General features: G+C 38.0%; 1 protein-coding gene across 17 annotated transcripts in view; it reads left to right on the top strand.

The window, feature by feature from the left end:
* The window catches only part of Spt20, a 97,556-nt gene that overhangs the window by 18,940 nt on the left and 58,763 nt on the right, over window positions 1-19,853 (top strand). For all 17 annotated transcript variants that reach the window (XR_010953515.1, XR_010953514.1, XM_067787855.1 and 14 more), the window contains one exon: window positions 465-1,808. Coding sequence is in view for 15 of the 17 variants with exons in the window: in XM_067787855.1 (XP_067643956.1) it covers window positions 465-1,808 (1,344 nt within the window). In the remaining 2 variants the exon portion in view is untranslated. The remainder of the gene's footprint in view (window positions 1-464; window positions 1,809-19,853) is intronic.

Below are 19,853 nucleotides of genomic sequence, written 5' to 3'. Positions count from 1 at the left end.
TTCTAAGCCTTTTAACCCAGTAATCGCTATCGTCAAATGATACCAATGTTTAACATAATTGTTGAATTTTATCAGTAAGCCCATAGGGTTTTGACCTTATGTGCTTATGGCTTAGAGTTGTCCGTTGTGTTTTCATTGACTTTGTACGTCTGATATGTTGTTGCGCTTATGTTTTGTGTGAAGAGATAAGTGCACATTACTATGCGCCCTTATATCTTAATTCATAATTTAAACGCAAAACACCTATGTTCGTCAAAAAACGCGGTCACTATCACCATTTGTCGGACTCCGGCGAAGTATAACGCCCGTTAGACGAGGTATCACCCGTTCAGCTGAACTTTCCTTCTGATGGTCCAAAGAATTTTTAAGCGCCAGAATCGGTGTTCTAATTTTATCGATATGTTAGAGAATCTCGCTTTATTCACAACTATTTTCTTCAACATCTTACTTTTCTTATTTTGCAGTTCATAATAAATGACACGCTTAAAAAGCTAAAAGGCTCCAATACCAGCATAAACAGCAATACATCTGCGGCAACATTAACTGCGCTAAACTCGAGCGGTAGTAGCAGTAGCATATTAAGGCATCAACAACTTATCTATCAGCAGCAGCAACATCAATCAATATCGCAGCAACCAAAACAACAGCAATACTCTCATTATCAACACTTACAGAGTGCGTTGCTGTGTCCTGCACCACCACAACCGCAACAGCTATCCACACCGACCCCACCACCACCGGCACCTTTGAGTAGTGTAACATTTCCGACGAAAAGTTCATTACTTGACTCCAGTCTATTACATTGTAATATCTCTCAGATACCTAGCCAACCGCCGTATTGCATTTTCGATGATGGAACAGAATCACCCAGTGAAGTTCCGCCTGTTGAAATACTCGCAACAAGTAGTAGTAGCGGTGGTGGTGCTAGTGTTGGTTGTGGCGCTAACATTGGCGGTACCAGTGTCTTGGATAGTATTGTCCTACTCTCCGAACCATCAACAGCAGGAATTTCAACGCATGGAACCGCATCCTCTGCGGTGCCATCACCATCTTCGTGCTCATCAACAACAACTAATATATCCAACTTCAACTCGATCACTTCACCATCGCCGATAGTGCCCGATTTGCTGTTGTCAACACCACCAGGCGTAAATCACTCTACATCGACACTTAGTGCCGGCGGATGCAGCGAGTCAAGTGTTAACACCATTGGTTATGGTAGCAGCATGGGAACAAGTGCATTTCTAGCATCTTTAACACAATCATCACAGTTTTCTACATCCACATCAACTCATCAAAGCAACAACAATAATAATAATGTTACAATATCCAGTAATAACCATAATAACAAAAAGGCTGATAAACGTCCTTCCGCATCCTTAAGTACACAACAACAACAGCAAAGTAATCATTCGCATCATCACCACCATCATTATCAACAATCATCAAATCCATCTCATCATCCACCACAACATTTGCTAAGTACATCTGCATTGCCTTTATCAAGTGCGGCGACCTCTTCCGCCTCACCCACCTCATCGCCTAGTAAAAGGCAAAAAATATCAAGAGATGCAACAAGCCGCCCATCCCCATCAATATCATCGTCGGGGCGCACATCTACAAATAAGCGTGACAGTACCAATTCCACAGCGCCGTCTAATAGCACCTCGGGAGCGTCTTCGTCATCGACTCCTGGTGCATCATCGACGTCCTTAGCGTCAAATAAGTTCTTCAACATACATGATAAAATACGTGAAAGTTATCTGCAATTATTGGCAAACGATTTAAATTCATTCACGGAGACTGGGGTAAGTTTACGGATTTTGATAAGACTTTTATATAAATAGACAAAAAACCATGTTGCACAATTGCTCTCTAAACAGAGGGATAATCTTAAATAATTATAGTAGAGAAATGTAAAAAATAACCATTTTAAAGCGTAAAAAGAAAATTTATACGAGGTTTGCAGCCCTTGAACTTCACTATAGTAAGCAGCTTGTCGTAGGTTTGAGGGCTTAGCCAAACTCCATAGCATTCGACTATGGGACTGAGCGGTTTAGGGGCCTGCATCCACACTGTCTCGCTTCGTAGGAGGTGGCGGGGTTTCGGTGACCAAGAAAAGCCAACCTCCTAATCCTAGTTGGAGGATTTGCAGCCAACGAATATATTCGACTGTATTTGAACGGAGACTTCCCGATACCGGGCCGCTTCGGGAAGTAATGATGGCCTTACCACAGCATGAAGCGCTGCTGAGGTGGACGGTTTTTTATCCCCACATTTAACACAAGACCGCTGAGGCCACCTTGACGGGTAGGTGGTCGTACGACCAAGAGGAACTAAAAACTTCAGACTTAAGTTAGGTTGAGAAGCCAAAGGTGTGGCGTCGCGAGCCAGAGAAAGGGACATATATCAGCAATGATTCGAAAGGTAACGATCAGAATCCAGCTTACTTGGTCGTACTAAAGAGAGCTAAACTGAGACTCCTGTTCTTACCGAGAATAAGAGCAATCCCTGAGTGTGGCACTAATAGATTACAAACCCCTAATGGGCAGATGTCTACCGAGAGGTGGAGATCCGTAGAAGGGGAGCTGTTTAGCATCACGTTCATAATCAAAATGGGAGCGGAGGTTAGGAAAGGTCCTCGAAAACCTGAAACTAACGGCGAATGACCAGGGCATAGGCGCAGTAGGGAAGATGTTGGAAGCGGATAAACAGCTCAATGATGCTGCGAGTCTTAACAATAACCACAATTAGGTAAAAACAGGGGAGGTAGAAAGGGACCTCGAAAACCTGGAAGTCAAAAGACGAGGGTATGTATTGACTGTGGAAACAGAGCTTCTGACACCCATTCCCCTAGAGGAGTTTGTAGGGTTAATTGTATTTAAAATTATATTGTTGTTTATACTTTGTATTGTAATACTTTGGGATATGTAAACCACGATCTTTTATTATTTAGAAAAAAAAATGTATAAAGCCCAAGCTTTTAGGGATAGCCCTACAAAAAAGTAGAGCGCAACATATCTAGGAATTATACTAGATATTGTCGTGGAAACTTCATGCATAAGAAAGTGATAGGGAGCACGTGGGGCTTAACGCCCAAACTCTCGCATTGGGTGTTAAGGGCAATCGACAAGCCCATGCTTTACTATGGGATCATTGTTTGGTGCACACCCACATTACACTGTGTAACACCAAAAAAAATACCTGGGAAGTGATACCATTTTTCTATTAGATCTTGAAAGTAGTACTAGTATATTTATTTTCAACCATTCAAAAGATCATACAATTGTAAGATAACGAATAAACAATAAAGACTTAAAAATAGTTTAAAATAAATTAAAATTATGGCAGTAACAAACGTGTTGAGTGCCACACTATAATTGACTAAACTTATTTGACATAAAGAGCTTACGAAAATTCATTTAAAATAAGATCTCTATACTTTAAGCTGGTTTGCAGATACTTAAACAAATTAACATAAACTCTACCATTAAGGATGTTTACCACACTTACCAGGTCCAAAACTTTTTCACCAAAACTAGCCAACCGGTAATCATTGTAAGCTGGGCAAACACCGATAAAGTGGTGAACAATTTCATCATCGCCATGTTCTTGAAAGATCTCGCACTAAGGTTCTAGAGACCACCTCTCTCACGGAGAATTAAGCTAATGCAACGCTCACGGGAGCCAAGTAAGGGTAAAGATCATGTGTGTCGAGCCTTGAGCACGATCCACATATATGTAGTTTAAACTCTTTATCGAATAGCTTACTAAGCAACAAAGAAGTGAAGTCTTTAAGGAAAGCAGGAGAAAAATCTGTTAGTGGTTCTAAGCCCGCTCTGAGTGATAGCTGTTTCCAATTTTTAACGCAGGGTGTATCTTGCCGTATGCTTTCCTCAGCAAGTATACGTGGGAGCCTGTTCGCAGGTAAACTAAGACAACGTACTATAAATAACATGTGCGCCCGAAGTGTGTGGAAGAACTGGGGAACTATACCCGTTTCTAAATGCAACATATAGTTAGGTGTGTTCGCAGGCAAGAAAATAAGCTTCTTTATGAAGAAGCTTGATTTTCATATCCGCCACTTTAACCCCCCTAGAGGTTTACGCCGATCACTTTATTGGCGGCGGCGGCGTGGACGGCGCGCCGGCGTACGCCGGTGCTCTTACTTTAAAAAGCTTGATTTTTCTATTTAAAAAAATCTCACAGACCGTTCGAAACAGCACCCGGCTTAGTAAACATCCTTGCCGGACATCCTGATTGACTGGGAACGGGCTATAAAGCTTTCCATTATACCATACATGACTCGTAGTATCCCCATATATAAGACGTAAGATTTCAATCAAATGACTCGACAGATCATATGAGGCCAGCTTATAGAATAGCGAGCTACGAGGGACAGTATCAAAGGCACATGAGGAGTCTACAAAAAATACAAAAGTTTTCCCCTTCGCGGCAAAGTTAAAATTAACGATGCTTGTCAAATTAAATATGTTATCGATGGTTGAATAGTTCTTACGGAAGCCCGCTTGGCATTCTGTAAGTATACTATGACAATCAATCCACGCATTAATGCGGCTTAATAACATGCCGGTAAATATCTTATACAACGTATCCAGCAGAGACAGCCCTCTATAGTTAATCGAAAGACAAGGATCGCCTTTTTTGAACAGCGTGATAATAACAGAAGAGGAGAAAGAAGTAGGGACCTGGTTTTTAAGAAAAATAAAATTAAGCAGAGAGAGAACCTCATACTGGAAGCTTTGCGGAGCATATTTATAGAATTCATATGGTATGCGGTCATTGCCAGGGGCTTTACTGAGAAACTCCAGCTCCTTCATGTCAAAAGAAGCTTCGAGGAACGGGTCTAAACTAAGCGGAGCAGCCCATTTAAAGCTATTAATTATACCAGGATTAAAAAGCAACGTCCTAAAGTGGTCCTTGAAGTACAAGGCTACTAACGACACCAGGTGTTGTGTGCTTATGGGAGTTAGCTATTCGCCACCAATCACTTGAGCTCCATACACTATTTAAAAGGTCGATATCTTTGCATTTCCACTGAATTTTTTTTTCACTACATAGTTGGAAGTACTTCCTGCGAGAGGCACGGTACCTAGTTCTAGCAGACTCCTCGAAACTTTACCTATACTTGTTTAAGTCACGTAACATTTCCACGCGTAACTTATGACACTGAGAGTCAAGCCAAACTTTTTGACGTGAAAGTAGCCCGGGAAGGTTTTACCACAGCCGCTGCTTTTATCTTCTCTGTTAAAAGTAATACTTTATCTTCTACAGCGTCGCTCGAATAAACATAGTCAAAACCACATGATCTTGAGATGTTCTCACGATATCTATCAGTTTTATTAGCTCTCTATGCTAATTGAGGTGGGGGGGGGGGGGGGGGGTTAGCTCTGCGGGGCTGATCGCACACAACGGAACTATACTTTATAACAAATGGCATGTGGTCAGAGTACTCTTTGCTATCAATTTGGAAGTCATGAACAAGAGGAAGAACATTGTATTAGCAAATAGCATATTCAATAACAGAGCTGCCAACAGAACCACAAAAAGTGAATGCATCTAACATATCCCCGTGAGCTCTTCCATTCAGAACAACACCCCCGAAATTATCGATAAGGCTTAGCACTTGTTTACCTTTTTTGTCTATGACTACATCTTTAGACCAGCGGGCTACAGAAATGCACGGAGACTCTGATAAGGAGTTCTCACAGATTATTTGCGAGGAACCAGTTCTGGCATTTAGGTCACCCACGATACAAAAGGAGCTTGGATTTAGTGTACTCAGAAAGTTTTCTAAACGATTAAAATCCGAATCCCAGTTTGTGCAATTTATGTATTGCGGCACAAAACAAAAGCTTGACTCGCATATTTTCGCTGATAAGAGCACGCCTTCTGGTGACACCTGAAATTTGGGGTTCACGAGATATTCAACATTTTTCCTATAACCAAATAGACAACCACCTATGGCACGACCTGCTTTGAATTTTTTTGTCGCATCAACCAATGAACCCGGTAATCTTGGAAATAGTGGAAACATTTTGGCCTATCCTCATTGAGTACATGCGTTTCGAATAAAAAAAATTATATCAAAAGTCTTAACGTATTTAAAGAAGTCACCGAGCTTCAATTTACTATTTAGATTTGCAACATTATAGGAGAGTACTGAGATATATTTATGAACTCCACTTGGTCCACTGTCAACACATTTGCCTGAGCTGCCAGAGAAACTAGTATATCGCTACCCAGTTTTTTAACATTTGGGACAACACATCATATTTAAGGAGACTGACATCAAGACATTCACCATACATATCTGTTAGTTCAGCCGGATTTCCTTAGCACACTAAAACATTGTCAAAGGACATCCACTTGCCGTTCACATTAACAGTGTCATTTTTCACGGACACCTTACTCCGGTCTGCCGCCAACACTACTTTCTTAAGTTGCAGAAGCGCTTTTCTGCGCAAATGCCTGTCGTCACTCAGATCACGCTCAAAAAAGATAGATGTGGCCGCCAGCTTATTTGCATTTTGGAGAACTTCCCTCACCATACTTGAAGACTCCAATTCAACTACCACGCCATCGCTCTGCTTACCTTCTACGAGCATCACAAACACGAACTTCCGAGACCTTTATTTTTTCGCCGCAGATATTGCTAATTCCCTCCTTATTGGCTGTGTCCTTGGAAATACCTCTAACTAGCACATTTTTGCTTCTTGCCGCATCAGCAAGTCGGCGAATTTGACGCCGGTCAGTGTTCCTGTCCTCCTTCAGACATCTTATTTCTCCCTTTAAAGCATGGTTTTCTTCCTCAAGCTGCACAATTTTCTCTGCAACATCGCCAATTTGCGACTTAAGCTCACCGATGTCTGATTTAGTGGCAAGAGAATTGATTCTACGCTCAAAGTTACTTTCAAGCGCTTGTATAGCGCTTATGACTTCATTCAGGGTAGACTCAGGGGCCTCTTCGGACTTTTTACGCTTGGAAGCCTGGTGGGACGTGCTTGCAACAATATTTGGCGGCGATCTTAATAATTTCGCCATACTACGCTTTGTTTGTTTAAGTTTTTGCGAAATTACGAACTTCTGGTCACCTTAGAACTTATCGATAGCTGTGTGATCTTGAAAGTTTAAGGATAATTGCATATAAGATTTTCCTCGGACCCTCCAAAATCGTGAGCTACGGAGGTGTCGAATGCCTACGCCAAAATTTTATATATACAGTAGGGTGGGTCGATTTGGACGAAAGTTAACCGATATCGCGCCATCGATTTTTCGATAGGATTTTGGCTCAGGAAAAAAAGTTCCACTATGCATACCCAAAAAAATAATTTTCGAGGCTGCGAAATTTCACTTTTTTCGACTTCGATTTTTAGTTTTTTTCATGACCTACTATAAAAATTTTCATATTTATACCCTGTCCGACCCAAAAATGTCCGCTAAAAACGTTGTCGATAACAGTTTTTTGAAAAAACAAAAAAAAAAAATATTTTTTTCGACAAAGTTTTTAGCGGAAATTTTTGGGTCGGACAAGGTATACATGAAAATTTTAAATTCAAATGAAAATTTTTTTTAGTAGGTCATGAAAAACCTTATAAATCAAAGTCCAAAAAAAGTGAAAAAAATTTCGCAGGCTCGAAAATTATTTTTTTGGGTATGCGTAGTGGAACTTTTTTTCCTGAGCCCAAATCCTATCGAAAAATCGATGGCGCGATATCAGTTAATAAATGGACCCAGTCTAATATACAGCCTGTTATAATTAAACTGATTGACTATCACTTGGACTGCCACGCTTTAATACTCTCGCTGGCCTCGTTCGCCTCTTTCTCCCATGATCTATACTTTTCGCGCACAGTGTGTTCACAACTGAGTAATAATCAATCAGTTTGATTATAAAACGCTGTAAGTGAAGTACGCGAGTAATTTAATTGTAAAGTACTACTAGCTTAGTAGTGTTGTAAATAACGAACATGCTATACTGAATATTTGAGTTATTTACTCGACAGTTCAGCGATTCGAGCGATAACAGAAGGTGCAGAATAATGGACAATCCTTACAATTCGTTACAGCAAAGAGAATAGATATAATAAGAGCCGTCACTCGTTATATTTTAGGCATTTACTCGATGTAAACTGTGAGGTAGTCGCTACTTTTTTTGGGCGAGATGTTTACAAATGTCTTCTATACATTTTCATGGCGTATTTGTGTTTATTTTTCCGACTTTAAATACAGTTAATTATTTAATTCTCTTTCCAAAAATCACGTTTGCATAAAGTGCCAACACCGCATAGATATATTGGAGGCAATTCAAAAATGTCGTCATAGGAAGCATTCGGCATCAATTTTTTGATTTCCAGCGAGTTACTCGCCACAAAATAACGAGTGGCGGCTCTTATTATATATATCCTCTTTGGTTACAGTATGTTTTTATACTCAGCGTGCGTTGCAGACAGAGTATATTAACTTTGATTGGATAACGGTTGCTTGTACAGGTATAAAGGAATCGAGATATAGACTTCCATATATCAAAATCATCAGCGTCGAAAAAAATTTTGATTGAGCCATGTCCATCCGTCCGTCTGTCCATTAACACGATAACTCGAGTAAATATTGAGATATCTTCACCAAATTTGGTACACGAGTTTATCTGGACCCAGAATAGATTGGTATTGAAAATGAGCGAATGATGATAACCACGCCCACTTTTTATATATATAACATTTTGGAAAACACAAAAAACCTGATTATTTTGTAAATAATACACCTATAATGTTAAATTTGACGTGTGGACTGCTATTGAGACTTGATAAAAATTTGAAATTTTTTTTTAAATGGGCGTGGCACCGCCCACTCGTGATAAAATCAATTTTACAAATATTATTAATCATAAATCAAAAATCGTTAAACCTATCGCAACAAAATTCGGCAGAGAGGTTGCCTTTACTATAAGGAATAAAATAAAAAAATAAAAAAAAAATGCTTTGAAGAAAAATTAACGAAATCGGTTAAGGACGAATAAAATAAGCTATATCTTTGCAAAAAAAGAGCTTTATATCAATGGTATTTCATTTCCCAAGTGTATTGATAACAATAAATAGGAAAAACTTCAAATTTAAAAAAATGGGCGGGGCACGGCCCCTTTTATGACTAAGCAATTTTCTATATTTCGGGAGCCATAACTCGCACAAAAATTAACGGATCGTAATAAAATTGGGTACACAGATTTTCCCTATAGCAGGAAATATTTCTAGAAAAAATGGACGAGATCGGTTGCAGACCACGCCCACTTTTATAAAAAAGATTTTTAAAAGGGTCGTAGACGAAAATAATAAGCTATATCTTTGCGAAAAAGAGCTTTGTATCAATAGAATTTTACTTTTTAAATTGAATTATAACATTAAATTGGAAAACACTAAAATTTTTGAAAATGGGTGTGGCACCGCCCCTTTTATGACTAAGCAATTTTCTATATTTCGGGAGCCATAACTCGAAGAAAAATTAACGGATATTTCCCAACACTTTTTTTAACCCCGCGAAGGACAGCAGGTTATTCAGTCCTTTAACTCTAAGGGCCGTACTTGAAGGTTTATCCGTCCGATAAAAGCATTTTTTGTGAACAAAATTTGTGTTTATATGACAGAAATTTCTGAAGTTCACTTGAGCCATGGTGGAATCACCAGGTGAAGTAAATAAAAAAAGACAGAAGATGTACGCTATCTGAAACGGTAGGGATGTATTTTAAACGGTCAGGAGAGGGTAACATTTTTACCCCCTTTGAAACAACAGGAGTAGAAACAACAATGAAAAAGGGGATACACAGGACCAGAGAGAGCTTATATTACTTTTGGCATCGAATAAAAATAAAAAAATTAACCGGTAATGGGCAATAAAATTCAATAATGCGTCTAAAGTAAACTGATCTCTACTTCAACTTCAGTTGAAGCTTTTATCGAAAAACCGGACATAAAAGGGAGAGGTGTTATCCATTATTTAGTTGAACTGCAGTAACTTTGTGCATTTAAATGGGTTTCGGGTTTTATGAAGAATTTTACAGTCACACTTGGAAGTGATCGTAATACTTTTAAATGTGTTTCCAACCCTCAAAATCCATTGTTATTTCCATTTGCTCTGTTGCTTTGTCGTTAAGATTCGGAAGTAAAACATATGTCCTTCTAATATATCATACAAATTTGATCAGAAGATCCACAAAAAGCTCTTGACAGTTGAATTCATGATGTATTACTAATGTTACCAAGTTATTATTAACTAAAATATATCAGGGGATATAATAGCCTCGCGGCAGTCGGCTTAGAACCAGATGATGCTGATGCAATCGAGCCGGATTCATATACTCTAAATTACAATCCATAACTGTAACATTCCTGTTATCTTATTGGTTTGTTTTTTAGGGCAAAACAACAACAGTGAATTGAAATTTTTTGTAACTATATTTATAAATCCATTATTTTAGCAAAGTTTTCACATAAATAAGGTGTAATATGACAGTTTTCGTAGTCTTGATGCAGGAATGACAAAAATATTTCTTGAAAGTCTTCAGTCTTTTCGCTGCACAGGTTGGATATGACGTGAATACAAATAGTTTTTTTTTAACAAAGACCCCTTTCAAGCTTTTTTGGAACAAATTAAACATACATATATAACATCAACAATATGAAAGTAATAGTTTAGCACACCCTTACTTATGGAAGCCAACACCAAAGATACCCAAATGATGAATCTCTGTAATTAAATCCAGTAAAGAGCGATCGGTATTCACCTACTGGTTTATGTGAAAAAAAGTACTAAAACTACCATATTTTACTCCTAAAAAATGCAAAAAAAACAACACTTTTTCGGGGACAACATAGGTGAACATTTTTCAGATAGCCGAATCAAAGAGGATAAATACAATAAGAGCCGTCACTCGTTTTTTTTGTGGAGAGAATCTCCCTGGAAATTGGAAAAATTGATGACGAATGTTTTCTGAGAGGGACATTTTTAATTGTCTCGCATTTATCCATGCCGTGTAGGCCCCTTGTGCAACTGTGATCTATGGAAAGAGAATTAAATAAATTAATTAAATACATTCGAAAAATAAACACAAATACCCCACGAAAATGTATAGAAGACATTTATAAACATCTCGCACAAAAAAAAGTAGCGACTACCTCTCAGTATACATCGAGTAAATTGCAAAAAAATAACGAGTGACGGCTCTTATTGTATTTATCCTCTTTGGCCGAATGACAGAACAAAGAAGAATTTAGAGCGAGACAATTGACGGCTTACTTCACCTGGTTATTCCACCATCATGATTCAATTACTACAGGTTTGTTCTCCAATGATGACGACGGTTTGACACTCCCAAGATTAAAAATCTGGACGGGTTGCTTTTAAGAAGTAAGGAAAAGGGGAATAATTCAATCCCCCTCAGCGAAAATTTTAGTAGAAAAGTATCTTTAGTAGTATATTAGTAGTGATAATAAATATGTAAATGCCAACAGGTTTTTGGGAAAGAATTCTTTTTCTACTAAATATTTCGTGAATTGATGTAGAGTTATGTTGGTTTGATCATTCTTTCAGAATTTGTTTGAAGGATACTACCGTACGTCAGAATTTTATTCAAAAATACGCTATCTCAAAATTTGTTTCTAAAACTCCCTATCTGAGCATAAGTTCAATGCATTTTGACATAAGGACATAAGAGGGAGTTAAGTAAAATCATTCTAAGATAAGGCGTTCCTCTGACCTAATTCTGATATAGGGCGTTTTTGTGACAAATCCTGAAATGTCAAAATTTTGTAAAGTATTTTGATATAGGACGATTTCGAACTGGCAGCCGACATGGTGTGATACTCTACTCACTAGCCGCAATGAACTGACAAAAAAACTTTATATTCCGGCCTTGACTTTTACAGAAGAGTTAAGCTTTTGTGCGGTCCTGCTACACAGGGAGTATTTACCTTTTTTAAACGGTTTTATTTAGCTTGACTCTGTGACGCGTCCAACGCATTTATTTAATTGTCTGATCAACGCCCTAGATTGATGAGGTATGTGATGACTAGTACCTAGGACCTACCTAATTATTTTCTAGCTTTTAGTATTATTATTATTATTTTTATACTCAGCGTGCTTTGCACACAGAGTATATTAACTTTGATTGGATAACGGTTGGTTGAACAGGTATAAAGGAATCGAGATAGATATAGACTTCCATATATCAAAATCATCAGTATCGAAAAAAAATCCGTCCGTTAACACGATAACTTGATTAAATATTGAGATATCTTCACCAAATTTGGTACACGAGCTTATCTTGACACAGAATAGATTGGTATTGAAAATGAGCGAATGATGATAACCACGCCCACTTTTTATATATATAACATTTTGGAAAACACAAAAAACCTGATTATTTTGTAAATAATACACCTAGAATGTTGAAATTTGATGTGTGGACTGCTATTGAGACTTGATAAAAATTTGAAAAATTTTTTTAAAATGGGCGTGGCATCGCCCACTTGTGATAAAATCAATTTTACAAATATTATTAATCATAAATCAAAAATCGTTAAACCTATCGTAACAAAATTCGGCGGAGAGGTTGCCTTTACTATAAGGAATGCTTTGAAGAAAAATTAACGAAATCGGTTAAGGACCCCGTCCACTTTTATATAAAAGATTTTTAAAAGGGTCGTGGATGAATAAAATAAGCTATATCTTTGCAACAAAGAGCTTTATATCAATGGTATTTCATTTCCCAAGTGGATTTATAACAATAAATAGGAAAAACTTCAAATTAAAAAAAACGGGCGTGGCACCGCCCCTTTTATGACTAAGCAATTTTCTATGTTTCGGGAGCCATAACTCGAAGGAAAATTTACGGATCGTAATAAAATTGGGTACACTACCAAAGAGGATAAATACAATAAGAGCCGTGACTCGTTATTTTTTGGGCATTTACTCGATGTGTACTGAGAGGTAGTCGCTACTTTGTTTTTGGGCGAGATGTTTATAAATGTCTACTTAACATTTTCGTGGGGTATTTGTGTTTATTTTTCGACTGTATTTAATTAATTTATTTAATTCTCTTTCCAAAAATTACAGTTGCACAAGGGGCCTACACCGCATGGATAAATGCGAGACAATTAAAAATGTCCCTCTCAGAAAACATTCGGCATCAATTTTATCAATTTCCAGCGAGATACTCGCCACAAAATAACGAGTGACGGCTCTTATTGTATTGTAACGAATTTACTTGCAAATCCTCTTATTTGCAATCCTCTGCTAAGTTCGAATCACTAAACTGTTGAATAAATAACTCCAATATTGAATAATGGAAAAATGGCCTTTATTAAAGTACTTCACAATGAAACTTATACTTTGCTACTCGCTGGCTTAATAACCAAACTGATTGATAACTCAAATGGAACTCTACTATTGGCCGCTAGATCGCGTGCTTAATCAATAACTGATTGATTGCTCAACTCAAACTGAATTACTGCCCCTCTTCATCTGTTGCCTTTTATACCCTTTGGTTTCCTCGTTGGCATTTTTCCAGAATGTACTAGCATTGTCCATGAGCTCTCAAACTTCTCAGCTATAACTAAAATTGCACAATTTTATACATCTTTTAGGCGCTTCCAGAATCTACTAGTCCAGTAGCTCTCAAACTTCTCAGATATATGCATGTGTTTGCGCATTGACTCTCCGCTGCTTGTATTCGTACATGGCACATATGTGTAGACGCAATTATTTCTTCGTTTATGTAGATACATAAAGATTGAATTATTGATGTGAATGTTTGTAGTTTACAGTCTCTCGCGCGCACATAGGCGTATAAGTTAATGTATCTGTGTGTGACAATCTCTCTGGGCTGCCTTATATATGTGTATACTTGATTTGATTATTAACGTAAATATCGCTTAGCATCGCCTTAGTGATGGTATAGATTAGTGATGCTAATATCCGTGACACTGCCCTCCACCTAAGTCTGATCGTCCCGATCAGACAAATCTCTCGATCTAAACGCTGCTAGCATCGCCAAATGTACCACTCTTCTACTCCGTGGTTTCTCAATGCTTTGTATGCGGTAGATTGGTATCACTGATCTTCTTCACAACTTTGTACGGGCCTTCCCAACTGCACCGAAATTTAGCTGGAACACCTTTCCGCCGGTGAGGGCTGTTTAACAGTACCAGATCTCCCGCCAAGAAACCTTCCGAATTAAAGTTCTTGTCATGCCAGTGTTTCATCTTACTACTCATTACCCTGGGCCGTTCCTTCACACTCTGTTGTTTGGTCAATGAACCACTTCGTAGAGCTTGCGCTGGACGAATTTTCTTTGCATAATCGGTATCGTTCCCACATTTTACAACAGTAGTGCGCTCCGGCTTGAAACTACCCTCGCATTCTTTCTCGGAAATTCGTTGCTTCGTTTTCCTGCGTCTTTTAGGTTTTGTCAATGCCAGTGTTTCTCTCGCAGGTACTTTTGATTTTGGTTTATTTGGCCCATTCGATCTATCAACCTTTACCTTTAAATTTCGTGGCCTTCATCGAGTATTCTCCACCAGTACCCGATTACTGCTGAACCCTTTTTCCAAACTAAAGTTAAGTGGCACATCTTGGTTCTCATAACGCATCACCCTTCTCTGCATATCGATCTTGATGTCATGGTCAACCAAGAAATCCACTCCCAATATAACTTCATCAAAAATCTCCGCCACAACAAATTTGTGTAGAACCATGACCTTCCCAATCAATACTTCACATATCACTTCTCCCTGAACTTGGTTATACTCGCCAGTGACCGTACGCAACTTTGCTCCAGGTAACGGTTTTACTCTCCTGTTGACCAAGTCAGATCGGATCAAGGAATGAGATGCGCCCGTATCTACAGTCAGTACTCGTTCTTTGCCATCCACATTCCCTCTGACGGTAAGACTGCTCGATTTTCTACCAATTTGCAACACAGATATCACAGGGCATTCAATAGCTGGATCTAGCTCTCTACCTCTTACTCGCTCTTGCTCATCTCCTCCAGCTTTGCGTTTACGGCCACCCACATTGTTGGAACTATTAAGACCAAGATCGCAATTACGTGCTATGTGACGGGCTTCCCGCATATGAAGCATTTGATAACTTTTTCACTTCGCTTTTGCGATCCTTTCAGTGCCTCCAATATTGCGTCTACCCACTCTGGCCTTTCTACTTCCACACGGCGTGCTTTGAAAACTGGCTTACACAGAAGCGACGCTGTTTCCTGAATCAGAGCTTGTGACACCGTTTCTGCGAATGTTGGCTTTGTGTTTGCGTATGTAGCTCGCTTTGTTTCAACGTCCCGTATGCCATTTATAAAGCTCTGAATCTTTACCCTTTCAATGTATTCCACGGGTGCGTCCGCATTCGCTAAATGTGCTAGCCTTTCAATATCCGACGCAAACTCTTGTAATGTTTCGTTAGCTTTTTTGTAGCGGTTTTGCAATTCTATTTGAAATATCTGTTTCCTGTGTTCGCTTCCGTATCGCCGTTCTACAGCAGCCATCAATGCGTCATAACTGTTCCGTTCGTACTCTGGAATAGTCTGTAAGATTTCGGCAGCTGGTCCTTTCAATGCTACGAAGAGCGCGGCAACTTTATCTTCCACATTCCAGTTGTTCTCTGCTGCGGTCTTCTCAAACTGTAGCTTAAAGACCTGGAAAGGAACAGAACCGTCAAAGGATGGTGCTTTTACCTTTGGATTACTCGCTGAAACTGCTGGACGATTTAATTGTAACTGCTGAATCCGATCTTTCAAAGCATCCATCTCAGCTTCCATTTTATCTTGTCGTTCACTAAAACCCTCCAACTGCGATGATATGCGATCCTCTTGCGCTTTCAACTGCTGAGCCAACTGAGATATCATATATGTCTTCTGTTCTTCCAGTTGCGATGCCATATATGTCTTCTGTTCTTCCAGTTGAGATAACATTTGCGACGACATTTCTGAAATACGCGTTTCTTGTGCTTCCATTTGTGATGACATATACGTTTTCTTTTCTTCCAATTGTGATGACATGTTGGTAGATATTTGTGATGACATTTCGGACATTTGTGCCGATATTGCAACCAATATCATGTTCAGGTCTGTGTTCGCCATTGTCTGCGGTGTTTCATTTTTCTCTTCAATTTTTGTTGTTGTCTCGTCCTCATTAGGATAAAAAACATACTCGTCCACATCAATTCCTTCTGCTTCCATTGCCTCTCGTAGCCGTGCCTGAAGTTCGAGTTTAACGCCGCTTGTATTCAATCCACGGGCTTCCAACTCCTTCTTTAGTTGCTGGATCCTCAATTCACTGAACTTTGCCATGTCCTTGTTGTCCTCTGGAATTTATTCAACAATTCCTCTTCTGACACCAATTGTAACGAATTTACTTGCAAATCCTCTTATTTGCAATCCTCTGCTAAGTTCGAATCACTAAACTGTTGAATAAATAACTCCAATATTGAATAATGGAAAAATGGCCTTTATTAAAGTACTTCACAATGACACTTATACTTTGCTACTCGCTGGCTTAATAACCAAACTGATTGATAACTCAAATTGAACTCTACTATTGGCCGCTAGATCGCGTGCTTAATCAATAACTGATTGATTGCTCAACTCAAACTGAATTACTGCGCCTCTTCATCTGTTGCCTTTTATACCCTTTGGTTTCCTCGTTGGCATTTTTCCAGAATGTACTAGCATTGTCCATGAGCTCTCAAACTTCTCAGCTATAACTAAAATTGCACAATTTTATACATCTTTTAGGCGCTTCCAGAATCTACTAGTCCAGTAGCTCTCAAACTTCTCAGATATATGCATGTGTTTGCGCATTGACTCTCCGCTGCTTGTATTCGTACATGGTACATATGTGTAGACGCAATTATTTCTTCGTTTATGTAGATACATAAATATTGAATTATTGATGTGAATGTTTGTAGTTTACAGTCTCTCGCGCGCGCATAGGCGTATAAGTTAATGCATCTGTGTGTGACATCTCTCTGGGCTGCCTTATATATGTGTATACTTGATTTGATTATTAACGTAAATATCGATTAGCATCGCCTTAGTGATGGTATAGATTAGTGATGCTAATATCCGTGACAGTATTTATCCTCTTTGACACTACTAAAAAAAAGTAGCGACTACCTCTCAGTATACATCGAGTAAATGGCAAAAAAATAACGAGTGACGGCTCTTATTGTATTTATCCTCTTTGGCCGAATGACAGAACAAAGAAGAATTTAGAGCGAGACAATTGACGGCTTACTTCACCTGGTTATTGCACCATCATGATTCAATTACTACAGGTTTGTTCTCCAATGATGACAGCGCTTTGACACTCCCAAGTTTAAAAATCTGGACGGGTTGCTTTTACGAAGTAAGGAAAAGGGGAATAATTCAATCCCCCTCAGCGAAAATTTTAGTAGAAAAGTATCTTTAGTAGTATATTAGTAGTGATAATAAATATGTAAATGCCAACAGGTTTTTGGGAAAAGAATTCTTTTTCTACTAAATATTTCGTGAATTGATGTAGAGTTATGTTGGTTTGATCATTCTTTCAGAATTTGTTTGAAGGATACTACCGTACGTCAGAATTTTATTCAAAAATACGCTATCTCAAAATTTGTTTCTAAAACTCCCTATCTGAGCATAAGTTCAATGCATTTTGACATAAGGACATAAGAGGGAGTTAAGTAAAATCATTCTAAGATAAGGCGTTCCTCTGAACTAATTCTGATATAGGGCGTTTTTGTGACAAATCCTGAAATGTCAAAATTTTGTAAAGTATTTTGATATAGGACGATTTCGAACTGGCAGCCGACATGGTGTGATACTCTACTCACTAGCCGCAATGAACTGACAAAAAAACTATATTCCGGCCTTGACTTTTGCAGAAGAGTTAAGCTTTTGTGCGGTCCTGCTACACAGGGAGTATTTACCTTTTTTAAACGGTTTTATTTAGCTTGACTCTATGACGCGTCCAACGCATTTATTTAATTGTCTGATCAACGTCCTAGATTGATGAGGTATGTGATGACTAGTACCTAGGACCTACCTAATTATTTTCTAGCTTTTAGTATTATTATTATTATTTTTATACTCAGCGTGCTTTGCACACAGAGTATATTAACTTTGATTGGATAACGGTTGGTTGAACAGGTATAAAGGAATCGAGATAGATATACACTTTCATATATCAAAATCATCAGTATCGAAAAAAAAAATTGATTGAGCCATGTCCGTCCGTCCGTTAACACGATAACTTGATTAAATATTGAGGTATCTTCACCAAATTTGGTACACGAGCTTATCTTGACACAGAATAGATTGGTATTGAAAATGAGCGAATGATGATAACCACGCCCACTTTTTATATATATAACATTTTGGAAAACACAAAAAACCTGATTATTTTGTAAATAATACACCTAGAATGTTGAAATTTGACGTGTGGACTGCTATTGAGACCTGATAAAAATTTGAAATTTTTTTTAAAATGGGCGGTTGACCGCCCACTTGTGATAAAATCAATTTTACAAATATTATTAATCATAAATCAAAAATCGTTAAACCTATCGTAACAAAATTCGGCGGAGAGGTTGCCTTTACTATAAGGAATGCTTTGAAGAAAAATTAACGAAATCGGTTAAGGACCCCGTCCACTTTTATATACAAGTTTTTAAAAGGGTCGTGGATGAATAAAATAAGCTATATCTTTGCAACAAAGAGCTTTATATCAATGGTATTTCATTTCCCAAGTGGATTTATAACAATAAATAGGAAAAACTTCAAATTAAAAAAAACGGGCGTGGCACCGCCCCTTTTATGACTAAGCAATTTTCTATGTTTCGGGAGCCATAACTCGAAGAAAAATTAACGGATCGTAATAAAATTGGGTACACAGATTTTCCTTATAGCAGAAAATATTTCTAATAAAATTGGACGGGATCGGTTAAAGACCATGGCAACTAGATATAAAACAAGTTTAAAAGGGTCGTAGACTAGAATAATAAGATATAACTTAGCAAAAAATAGCTTTGAATCATTGATATTTCACTTATCAAGTTTTATTGTAAGAGGAAATGGGGAGACATTTTTTTTTTAAACGGGCGGTGCCACGTGTTATGTAGAAAAGTAATTTATCTGAAATGAAATGTGCAATTGAAGCTCACGCTGAGTATATAATGTTCGTTTACACCCGAACTTAGACACCTTTACTTGTTTTTTTTTTATTTATTCTGTATTTTGAAATTTCGGAAAGCTCTTTTCCATTTAAGAATTCATGGAAGTGTCCCGGGTAAACCGTTAATTTGGACTATGCGGAACACGTTCGTTTGATACTACCTCACGAGGCCCGAATATTCCAAATAAGTATATACATAATATTCCGAATATAAAACAAATTCCTAAATGCAGACGAAGGTTCCGAACATACGGAATGAATAAGTTAACACGCTCAATAAGTACATTTCGTTATGGCATCTCCATTATTTACTTATTACATTTTTACGTGAATCGATTTACTAGTCCAGTTTTTGACGTTAACGATGAATTTTAAATTGGTTTAGGTTTCGTATGTTCATGGGCTTATGAAAGTGCACGATTGCTTGATGTTCTCACTTTTCATAAAATTATCTATGTTCAGCCACACAAATAGATCATGGCTTCTTTGATGATAAACTTATCATAAAATTCAAAAAAATGTTCTAAGGAATTACGCAGTTCAGTACTTATCGGGTATTTGTTAACTAATTGCTTCCTATTTCTACTACTAATATTTTTCGAAAAATTGCGAAGAAACAGC

The sequence above is a fragment of the Eurosta solidaginis genome, chromosome 5, assembly GCF_040869045.1.
Source record: "Eurosta solidaginis isolate ZX-2024a chromosome 5, ASM4086904v1, whole genome shotgun sequence".
Lineage (NCBI taxonomy): Eukaryota > Metazoa > Arthropoda > Insecta > Diptera > Tephritidae > Eurosta > Eurosta solidaginis.
This window is presented reverse-complemented; position numbering and strand designations above follow the sequence as displayed.